This window comes from Lolium rigidum, chromosome 6, assembly GCF_022539505.1.
Source record: "Lolium rigidum isolate FL_2022 chromosome 6, APGP_CSIRO_Lrig_0.1, whole genome shotgun sequence".
In the NCBI taxonomy this organism is placed as follows: domain Eukaryota; kingdom Viridiplantae; phylum Streptophyta; class Magnoliopsida; order Poales; family Poaceae; genus Lolium; species Lolium rigidum.
The window spans coordinates 323,993,055-324,005,161 of NC_061513.1; the positions used below are offsets into that span (position 1 = coordinate 323,993,055).

The 12,107-nt window shown below is 47.3% G+C and overlaps 1 protein-coding gene across 1 annotated transcript; it reads left to right on the forward strand.

Moving 5' to 3' along the window:
- Positions 1–439: 439 nt before the first annotated feature.
- Positions 440–6,358, forward strand: LOC124668118 (ABC transporter C family member 3-like). Its single transcript, XM_047205312.1, has 11 exons — positions 440–2,019; positions 2,131–2,827; positions 2,900–2,986; positions 3,076–3,714; positions 3,797–3,961; positions 4,040–4,334; positions 4,440–4,654; positions 4,873–5,178; positions 5,285–5,348; positions 5,529–5,768; positions 5,874–6,358. Exons 1-11 carry the CDS (start codon positions 464–466, stop codon positions 5,975–5,977), a joined length of 4,368 nt encoding a protein of 1,455 aa, XP_047061268.1. The 5' UTR covers positions 440–463; the 3' UTR covers positions 5,978–6,358.
- Positions 6,359–12,107: the final 5,749 nt, after the last annotated feature.

A 12,107-nucleotide genomic window follows, 5' to 3' on the forward strand; every position in this document is an offset into this window, starting at 1 on the left:
CTCCGGCCACGCCGACGCATTCCAACGATCGCGCGCCGACTGCGACTCCTTCAACGGCGTGGGATCCGTGGCCACCTTCACCACAACCTCCTGCACCGCCGATGGCCTGGTCGTAGTGCAGCTTGCCCTTCGTCCTCCACCGCCGGCGTACCAGCTTCCATGACCAACGCCGGAGTTCATCGACCCCGTCACCGGCGACGAGCAGTAGCCAATAGCTAGATTTTAGCATGCCTTTCTAGCCTTTTTAAGTATTTTTATGCTTTTTATTAATGTAAATTATGGCTTTTATATGAAGGGAAAAAATTATGGCTGGTGCCGACCTGACAGAGCCCAGCCGCCGTCGCCATCATCACGACCTTTCCACCCCGCGATCAATGGAGGGACACCTCACCCGCTCCACTCACTCAGCCACCCGTCGAGGGCCACCGCGCCCGCGCCCGCGTCCTGGCCTTTGGCGGCACCGATGGCGGCGGTTCTCGAACAGCAGCCCCTGCCCTTGCTCCTCCGTCCGGTCCTCCTCCACGGCGCGGGCGCCGCGGCCCACCTCCTGCTCGCTCTCGCCATCGCTGGCCGCCTCGTCTTCGCCGCCGGCAGCCACCGCGGGAAGGAACGAGCAGCGGCGGTGGTGAGAGGCGCCGGGTTCCAGTGGTGCCGGCTCGCCGTGCGTACCACGTGGGCTCTGGCAGCCTCCGACGTCTTCCTTGCCGCGTACTCGCTGGTCTCGTGGTACCTGGACCTGGACAACCCCGGAGGCAGTGGATGGGGGGCGTTGGCGGACCAGGCGGACGCCATGTCCCGCGCGGTGGCATGGTTGCTGCTCGCGACTTACCTGCAGCTCGACTACAGCAGCCGCGGGGAGGAGCGGTTCCCCGCGCCGCTCAGGCTCTGGTTGGCGCTCTTCCTGCTGCTCTCCGTCCTCGCCGTCGCCGTCCACGCTGCGGCGGCCCTCGAATACAAAATTCCCGTGCCCGCGCTATCATGGGCGCGCGACGCCGTCTCGGTCCTCGCGGGCGCGGTGCTGCTCGTCGCCGGGTTCTCATCCGAGAGGAGGGGCGCGGCGGGCGGATCTGCTTCCGAGGAGCCTCTGCTCAATGGCGCGAGCGAGACGGCCGCCGAGAACGACACCGTCGATTCTTCCATGCTCACGGGCGCCGGCTTCCTTAGCGTCCTCACATTTTCCTGGTTGGATGCCTTGTTCGCCGTCGGCCACAGGAAGACGCTTGACCTCGACGACGTCCCGGACCTTGACCACCGCGACAGCGTCGCCGGCCTGCTCCCACCGTTCAAGGCAAACCTTGAGGCGCTCACCGGCGACGGCTCTTGTGGCCAGAAGGTCACCGCGTTCAAGCTCACCAGGGCTTTGGTGCGCACCGTGTGGTGGGAAATCGCGGTGACTGCGCTCTGCGTTCTGATCTACAGCCTGGCCATCTACGTTGGCCCATACCTCATCGTCTCACTGGTGCAGTACCTCAACGGCGACGAGAGGTACGCCAGCAAGGGGAAGCTCCTTGTTATCACCTTCATCGCAGCCAAGGTGTTCGAGTGCTTGTCGCAAAGGCACTGGTTCTTCGGGATACAGCGAGCCGGAATACGTATGCGGTCCGCGCTTGTCTCTGTTGTGTACCAGAAAGGGATATCCTTGTCCAGCACCTCAAGACAGAGCTGCAGCAGCGGCGAGATGATCAACATCATCAGCGTGGACGCCGACCGCATCGGGCTCTTCTCATGGTACATGCACGAGTTCTGGTTGGTACCGCTTCAAGTATCCATGGCATTGTTCGTCTTGTACTCCACCCTCGGGATGGCCTCGCTTGCAGCGCTCGCTGTCACCGTTTTAGTCATGCTTGCCACTGTGCTTCCGATGCAAATGCAGGAGAAGTTTCAGGGGAAGCTGATGGACTGCAAGGATGTCAGGATGAAGGCGACATCTGAGATCTTGCGCAACATGAGGATTCTTAAACTGCAGGGGTGGGAGATGAAGTTCTTGTCCAAGATCATTGACCTGAGAAAGACAGAGGAAAGCTGGCTCAAGAAGTATCTTTACACGTCGACCTTGGCCACCTTCGTGTTTTGGGGTGCCCCGAACTTCGTCGCGGTCGTAACCTTCGGAGCCTGCATGCTCCTAGGTATACCACTGGAGTCAGGGAAGGTGTTGTCTGCATTGGCCACATTCCGGGTGCTTCAAGAACCAATATACACCCTTCCCGACATGATCTCGATGTTTATTCAGACTAAAGTTTCTCTTGACAGGATTGCATCTTTCCTGTGTCTCGAGGAGTTACCCATGGATGCTGTGCAGAGGTTGCCAAGTGGTAACTCCGATGTCGCAATTGAGGTCAGCAATGGGTGCTTCTCCTGGAACATGTCGGCTGAAGTGCCAACGCTGAAGGACCTGAACTTTCAAGCTCGCCAAGGCATGCGGGTTGCTGTCTGTGGGACGGTCGGCTCTGGAAAATCAAGCTTGCTCTCTTCCATTCTTGGTGAGATGCCAAAGCTATCAGGAGAGGTCAAGACTTGCGGAACAATGGCATATGTCAGCCAGTCGGCATGGATACAGAGCGGCAAAATAAAGGACAATATACTCTTCGCCAAGGAGATGGATTGTGAGAAGTATGACAGGGTCCTTGAGTCGTGTTCTCTGAAGAAAGACTTGGAGATATTACCATTTGGAGACGAGACGGTTATTGGCGAGCGAGGCATCAATCTTAGTGGCGGGCAAAAACAAAGGATTCAGATAGCACGAGCTTTGTATCAGGACGCCGACATCTATTTATTCGATGATCCGTTCAGCGCAGTCGATGCGCATACAGGAACCCATCTCTTCAAGGTATAGTATAATCGTTTTTTGGTTCAGTTAGAAGTTTGAGAAGACATTGTATAAGGGTTCTAACATTTGTAGGAATGTTTGCTTGGGGCTTTGGGTTCAAAAACAGTGGTTTATGTTACTCACCAGATTGAATTTCTACCTGCAGCTGATCTTATTCTGGTGAGAATTTCTTTGGCGCAAATTTCATCTGAATTTATTATCATAAATGTTTGGTTCTCCTTATAAGGTATATGATAATTGTAATGCAGGTAATGAAAGGTGGGAGAATAGCGCAAGCAGGCAAGTATAACGAAATACTTGGCTCAGGGGAAGAGCTAATGGAACTGGTTGGTGCTCACCAAGATGCTCTCACAGCATTGGACGTGATTGATGTTGCTAATGGAGGCAGTGAGGCTTTCTCTTCCAGTGGCGCATCAAGCCTTTCCAGGTCATTGTCATCAGCTGAAGAGAAAGATAAACAAAATGGCAAAGAACTTGGCAAGGTTCAAAGTGGGCAGCTGGTGCAGGAAGAGGAAAGGGAAAAGGGCAGGGTTGGGTTCTGGGTCTACTGGAAGTACCTTACATTGGCTTATGTGGGAGCTCTTGTACCATTCGTGTTGATAGCTCAGATACTTTTTCAAGTACTTCAGATTGCTAGCAATTACTGGATGGCTTGGGCCTCTCCTGTGTCGAAAGACGCTGAGCCTCCAGTGAGCATGTCAAGACTGATCTACGTCTTTGTTGCATTGGCTGGTGCAAGCTCGCTGTGCATCCTCGTAAGAGCACTGTTTCTTGTGACAGCTGCATACAAGACAGCAACTCTGTTGTTCGACAAGATGCATATGTCCATATTCAGGGCTCCTATGTCTTTCTTCGATTCCACTCCGAGTGGGCGCATCTTGAATAGAGTAAGTCAGAACCTCCTCAAATTTCTTAGGAAGTTTAGTTTATTGGGTTCAACCATGCTCACACAGGAATTAAATTGTTTAGGCTTCAGCTGATCAAAGTGAAGTGGACACCAGCATTGCTCAACAGATGGGTTCTGTCGCATTTTCCATCATACAACTAGTTGGAATTATTGTTGTGATGTCTCAGGTTGCATGGCAGGTGTTTGTTGTTTTTGTTCCTCTAACTATGGCCTGCTTCTGGTATCAGGTATTTTATTTAACCTATTTATTCTCCGTGCTGTTTTAACTACAAAATCAGCACATCATTAGATTAATCATTTTGCAGCGCTACTACATTGATACAGCCAGAGAGCTGCAAAGGCTGGTAGGGGTTTGTAAAGCACCTATAATACAACATTTTGCAGAATCCATTACTGGATCAGCAACCATAAGAAGTTTTGGCAAGGAAAATGAATTTGTATCAACTAATAGCCATCTAGTGGATAATTTCTCTCGACCAAAATTATATAACGCTGCAGCGAGGGAGTGGCTTTGCTTCCGGTTGGATATGCTATCATGCCTTACCTTTGCTTTCTCTTTGATATTTCTGATCAGTCTGCCGACTGGTCTCATTGATGCAGGTATGTAGTTACTTGTTTGGAACAGTATTTATGCTAAATAGATGGTACTAGTATATACGATGTGAGTTGATATGGGCTTGTAACTAAATTACATCTTGCTTTCAGCAATTGCTGGTCTCGCTGTCACATATGGGCTTAATTTGAACACACTGCAAACATCTGTAGTCTGGTACATGTGTAATTTGGAGAACAAGATCATATCAGTAGAAAGAATTCTGCAGTATATCAACATTCCCGAAGAGCCCCCTCTTTCAATGTCAGGAGATAAGCTGCCTTATAACTGGCCGTCAGAGGGAGAAATTCAGGTCCATAACCTCCATGTAAATGCCCTCATGGTTTCTCCTCCTGTTTACTTACTTTCTTTTTTCTGTATTACCATGTTGTTCTGTAGAAATTCATATCTTTGCCATTGTAAGTGAACTATGATAAAAAAATTCCAAGTCTGATGGGCATGCTAATTGTAATATCCATGATCTGCCAAACATGAATACTTATTATTCTCGGTATCACAGATGTGTGACTTTTCAGTTTGATGCAGGTGAGATATGCTCCACAACTACCATTTGTACTGAAGGGCCTTACAGTTACTTTTCCTGGAGCCATGAAGACTGGCATTGTTGGAAGAACAGGCAGTGGTAAATCAACTCTTATACAGGCCCTTTTCCGTATCGTGGATCCTACTATCGGTCGGATACTAATAGACGGTGTCAACATTTGCACCATTGGACTGCATGATCTGAGATGTAGACTGAGCATCATTCCACAAGACCCAACGATGTTCGAGGGAACTATCAGGAGCAACCTTGACCCTCTTGGGGAGTACAATGACAATCAAATTTGGGAGGTAGTTTCGATTTTCACGTACATCATTTCATGTCAGTTTAGTAGTTCTATTCTTAACAGTTAGACCTTTAGTAAACTTGTAGTCTGAATCTTTGGCTCCATTGCAGGCATTGGGTAACTGTCAGCTAGGAGATGAGGTCAGGAGAAAGGAGCTGAAACTTGACTCGCCAGGTTTGTTGTAGTTGACATGTAATATAATTTGAGTCATCCAGTTGAAAGTTCATACTGAAATTGCATATCCTTCACGTTTTTGTTACTACTAGTTCTTTACTTCCAAAATTGAAAAATTATATCAGAAAGCCACTGCATTTTCTTTTGGGAACTAAAAATTTCTGTGAATTGGCCTTGCAGTGATAGAGAATGGAGAGAACTGGAGCGTGGGTCAGCGCCAGCTTGTCTGTCTTGGTAGAGTGATTCTGAAAAAGACCAAGATACTAGTTCTGGACGAAGCCACCGCTTCGGTGGATACCGCGACAGACAACCTGATCCAGAAAACACTACGGGAGAATTTTTCGGAGGCGACGGTCATCACGATTGCGCACCGAATCACCTCGGTCCTTGACAGCGACATGGTCTTGCTTCTTCACAACGGTCAGTCATCAGCCCTATAAGACAAATCACTATCACGTCTAAATAATCCGCCTAATCCCATGTGTTTGGCACAACTCTGACTAAACGCCATCCCGATCTTTGCAGGTGTGGCTGTGGAGCGGGAGACGCCGGCGAAGTTGCTGGAGGACAAGTCGTCTATGTTCTCAAAGCTTGTGGCAGAGTACACAATGAGGGCGACACACACATAGCGAGACGAGTGAAAGCTCCAGTGATCCTCCTCCCACGCCGTTGAGGCTTCTCGAACGGCTTCTCAAGCAAGCACGACAGTCGATAATGCTGAAAAGTTGCCTGTAGGTGAGATGTGAAGTAGAAGGTCTACCATGGTGTTAGTGCTACCAATATCAGCGTTGAGCTGGTAACTTCACGTGATCCCAAGCAAACATCCGCGATGAGGTTCTTAAAACTAGGTTAAAGTAGAAGGAAGTAGTTTGCGGAGGATAGAAAGAAGTGAATCCTGGTTCTTAGTGGCTTGGGCTGTGCACGCCGGAAAAGTTGTGGGAGTAGGTAATTTGTTGGACTGTGTGTGATGCCTGGATATATAAATGAAGTGGTTCAGTTTGAGCACTCTATCATCTTAGGGTCCCGTTCTGGCTGTTCTCATTGATATTCTGGGTCTGCTTTGGGTGCAAGAATTCCCAGCTGCATCCTGACGAAGAACAGAGTGGTGAATTCACCAGGAGCAAGTATTCTCCTCGTCAACATCTAGTGTTCGCCAAAATCCGAAATTTGGATATACGGTACTGTTACCCACACATTTGCTGACGATCTAGTAGAGAAATAAAATGTGAAGAAGGGGTTGCAAGTCAGGGTACCAGATGGCGGCGGCGGATGGCGCCAAGGACGGTGGCAGCGGCAGTGTCATGATCTGGCCCAGGTGAGCTCAAAAAGGGTTGCGGCTGCCACCTACTGCAGCTTGTTGACCCCGACAACGGCACCAGGGATCTTGGGCAAGACCCGCAAAGCGAGGAAGCCCGGGGCTCCAGCCCTGGGCGTGGTCGTGATGATCTCCTCCTCCGCCGGAGTAGGTGCTCAGCTGGCTTTTTGAATGCATCACCATTGCAGTCGTAGTCCACCCACTCGCGCTGCTTCGAGGGAAACCTCAGATCCGGTATTTTGGATCGGACGATGATGACATTCTTGGTGCCTCTCTCCCTCTTGGGGTATTGTTTTTGGAGCAGCAATTGTTAGATGGAGTAGGCAAGAGGTGGAGCGATGTGTATCTACCACATCGACGGTGGCGGGTCTTGGTGGCGTGGTGTAGTTGATGTGGGGCTACCACGGAAATACCCATGGATTATTGACTTGGTCTTAGGGAAGAGAGGCGTGCTGGTGGTTTTGTCGGCGAACAAACAACACAGGGGACACGATTTACCCAACTTCAGGCTGCTGGAGGGAAACCCTATGTGATGTTTGTTTGTTCTTGATTGATGACAACGATTACATGGGTGTCTTGATGGCTATGGAGATGTATTGTAGCTAGGGTTTAGATTCTGGATTGTTTGTCCTCCCCGGCGACTCTCCTTGCCTTTATATGAGAGGCCAGGTCTCATGTCTCATGTTTGGGTCGGCCAAAGGTTGGATACGAGCTCTACGGTTCCTTGTTTTGGGCTTGTTCTTGCCCCGCATGCCAGGTTCTTGGACTTCGGCTTCTTAGTAACCGCCAATGCTTCTTGGCTTCATAATCCTCATGTGGGCCTCCAATTTGACTGCACTAGTATGGTAATAGCGGGTACCCGATAGGGGTATGCCCACGTCAGCAGTGGAGTCTCGGTGGACGACATGTGATGATGGACGCGCACAGAGCGGTGGTGCTGTTTGGCGCCATGGTGGCGTCAATGGAAGGTCTGGCGAGGGTTCTCGCTTTGATCTATATTAAGGCCTCGTTTTATCCTCCATCGTTCTGCTAGTTGGTAGTGTTTTGATACTTTGGCTGGCGGGTTCAGTTTGTATGACCGTTGTAAGGTTTTTTGCTGGTCTTTGTTAAATAAATGAAATAAGGGTCATATATATCTCTTCTATGCAGATGTTATATTATTAAACAATTTTTGAGTGAGTTTAATTACCGAAAACAACATCACATATACACTAGCATACTTAATCAAGACACATCAGACTAAGCACATATAGAAGGTCTGGATATGGAAAAAGAGAAGCATTTATATTGCAGCCGGAAGGTCGCAGCAACAGCATCACCATGGTTACTGATGTCACCCATGGTGTTGTAGAGGTCGCCGGATCTATCAAGAATGTAGACGAACTGGCGAGGAAGAACTCGAACAGCAGCGAACAATCACAATGAAAGAAACTTGGTCATGATAGAGAGACGGAAGGGAGTGGAGAACTCTAGATTTGTCCGATCTCTCTCCTCCTGGTATAGCTTGGAAGGGAACCGCTGACCGAAACTGCCACGCGTTGGAAGTCAGGGACACGTGGCAAGCATGCATACACACGCTGAAACATACCCAACTTAGTTTGTGCACTAAGTAAAAAAAATGTTAAACTCGATTTATGAAACGCTACAATGTGCGATGGGTGGCGAGGCAGGTGTCAACACCCGGATTTTTAAGTCCAGATGCCTATTATGTCAGACATCGCAATCCCAGGAATATTGTTGTTGCGAGACATAACAGTTGAATACCATAGAGTCATCATTTATTACAACACATAATGTCTTACACCATATATTACATTATTCCATATTACACAAATAGTTGATCTAAACAATCAACGAACACACATAACTAGCGGAAGCGTCGTAGTAGGTGGAACTAGCTATCCACAGGCCAACGCTTGACGTTAGAAGCATCCTAGTTCTGGTAGACGTCTTGTTGACCGTCATCCTCATACTGTTGCTCCTCTTCATAGTCTGGCATTGGAATAGCCAGGGACACAGCCATGAGTACTTAAGTACTCGCAAACTAACACTAATGTAAGTGATTAACAATGTTTAATGGTTGCTAAGCTCTAGGTTTATTTGCATAAAGCCAAGTTTATTTTGCAATTATTTAGTAAAGATGCTTGAATCTCTAGACTAACTCAAGTGGGAACATTAGTGTCATTCCCACCACCTCGGTGGTGTTTTTCAACAATTCAAGTCACCATTCAAAATCATCATTCCTTTTTAAGACAAGTTCGACAACGGAACAGTATGGCCTTTCCAATCGTCCGTAACCGTGGACACGGCTATTCGAATAGGTTTAACACTCTGCGGAGGTTGTACTCTTGTGCCACAACTTTTGATTACATCCGTCGGGATAACCCCGAATCATCGTAACTCAGTACGCGGATCATCAACCATAACCTTCCACTTAGATAACCTAGTATAGGCACCTCTCCCCATGAGCTTGGCCTCCCGGTGAAGACAAACCGTCAACCCGGGAACTGCACAGGGCTTGGGTCGTACATTCACCTCATATTCACATCATTTCACTTTCAACGGAGGCAGCCTCGGCATAACCCCTATGATGCTTGTTTAGAGGGAACCCATACTAAACTACATAAGCTTCTAGTTAAGCCCTACCCATAATCAGGTATTGTGGGGTGATACGTCTCCAACGTATCGATAATTTCTTATGTTCCATGCTACTTTATTGATGATACCTACATGTTTTATGCACATTATATGCCATATTTATGCATTTTCTGGAACTAACCTATTAACAAGATGCCGAAGAGCCAGCTTCGTTGTTTTCTGCTGTTTTTGGTTTCGTAAATCCTAGTAAAGAAATATTCTCGGAATTGGACGAAACTTTCGCCCAGGGTCCTATTTTTGCACGAAGCTTCCAGAAGACCGAAGACCTAACGAAGTGGGGCCACGAGGCGGCCAGAAGGGAGGCCGGCGCGGCCCAGGCCCTGGCCGCGCCGACCTACCTCCCGGGCCCCTCGTGTGGCCCCCGCGTTGACCCTCCGCCTACTTAAAGCTTCCGTCGCGAAACCCCCGGCACCGAGAGCCACGATACGGAAAACCTTACGGAGACGCCGCCGCCGCGAATCCCATCTCGGGGGATTCGGAGATCGCCTCCGGCACCCGCCGGAGAGGGGATTCATCTCCCGGAGGACTCTACACCGCCATGGTTGCCTCCGGAGTGATGAGTGAGTAGTCCACCCCTGGACCATGGGTCCATAGCAGTAGCTAGATGGTCGTCTTCTCCTTGTTGTGCTTCATTGTTAGATCTTGTGAGCTGCCTAACATGATCAAGATCATCTATCCGTAATACTATATGTTGTGTTTGTCGGGATCCGATGGATAGAGAGTACTATGATTATGGTGATTATCAATCTATTGTTTATGTGTTGTTTATGATCTTGCATGCTCTCCGTTACTAGTAGAGGCTCGGCCAAGTTTTTACTCTTAACTCCAAGAGGGAGTATTTATGCTCGATAGTGGGTTCATGCCTCCATTGAATGCAGGACGATGACGAGAAAGTTCTAAGGTTGTGGATGTGTCTGTTGCCACTAGGGATAAAACATTGATGCTATGTCTAAGGATGTAGTTGTTGATTACATTACGCACCATACTTAATGCAATTGTCCTGTTGCTTTGCAACTTAATACTCGGAGGGGGTTCGGATGATAACCCGAAGGTGGACTTTTTAGGCATAGATGCGATTGGATGGCGGTCTATGTACTTTGTCGTAATGCCCAATTAAATCTCACTATATTTATCATATCATGTATATGCATTGTTATGCCTTTCTCTATTTTGTCAATTGCCCGACTGTAATTTGTTCACCCAACATGCTTTATCTTATGGGAGAGACACCTCTAGTGAACTGTGGACCCCGGTCCTATTCTTTACATAGCATACAATCTACTGCAATACTTGTGTTTTATTATTTTCTTGCAAACATCTTCCACTCGATACGTTTAATCCTTTGTTACAGCAAGCCGGTGAGATTGACAACCTCACTGTTTCGTTGGGACAAAGTACTTTGGTTGTGTTGTGCAGGTTCCGTGTTGGCGCCGGAATCCCTGGTGTTGCGCCGCATCACATTTCGCGACCATCAACCTTCAACGTGCTTCTTGGCTCCTACTGGTTCGATTAAACCTTGGTTTCATACTGAGGGAAAACTTGCCACTGTGCGCATCATACCTTCCTCTTGGGGTTCCCAACGGACGTGTACATCTACGCGCATCAAGCACTTTTTCCGGCGCCGTTGCCGGGGAGATCAAGACACGCTGCAAGGGAGTCTCCACTTCTCAATCTCTTTACTTTGTTTTTGTCTTGCTTTATTTTATTTACTACTTTGTTTGCTGCACTAAATCAAAACACAAAAAAATTAGTTGCTAGTTTTACTATATTTACTGTCTTGCTCTCTATATCAAAAACACAAAAAAATTAGTTACTTGCATTTACTTTATCTAGTTTGCTTTATTTATTGTCTTGCACTCTATATTAAAAATATAAAAAATCAGTTACTTTTGTTACCATGTCTAGCTCTGAACCCGTTACTTCTTCACCTGAAGAATTAGTCTTCACTTTTAAACAAGGGGATGAGGAGAGTTTTAAGGATGCTTGGTCTAGAATTTTTACTTCTTATCGTAAAACTGAACCTCAAATGACTCTAAGTTTGCTCCTTAGTAATTTTTATTTTGGTCTTATGGTTCGCTATAGATATGCTTTGGACACTTTAGTAGGAGGAGATTTCCTTCATTGTAATGGGGATCAAGCTTTTAATGCCATAAAGAAATTGGTTGCATCACATGATTCATCTAATAACTTTGATTCAGCCCTTATTAGCATTTATAATAGATTGAACAATCTCGAGATAAGTACATCTCGCTTAAATGACAATTATCACTGTGTTCGTAATCGTCTTGAACAAGTCTTAGAGAATCCTAAACCTTCATTATGGGATCCTGCTCGTTAAAATTGTTATCGGTGATCGAACTCTTCATGCCTACTGTGATATTATGTATGAATTTTGCCTTATGCCTGAAAACATTTATAAATCTTTGAAACTTTGGGGAGTCGATGAAGGGGGAGAAGAAATAACTCTCATTGATAACTCTATTATAATTCCTAAGGGAATAGCTGCAGGTGTGCATACAACCATTCTTGGAAGAACAATATCCATTGATTATCTTGTTATTGAAACATGAAAAATCATACTCGGAAGATCCTTGCTGAAACTGTTGGGAGCAGTCATTGACGTGGGAGAAGGCACTCTGAAATTCACCTCTATACCAGGGGGAAATCATATATTTCCTAAACCAAAAGGAAAGAAAAACAATAAGAAAGGTAAGGATGAAGCCCAAGGTAAGGTTGACACACCGTCTCTCGATGTTACTTGATTTGCACTTTCTGCGCCTAGCTGA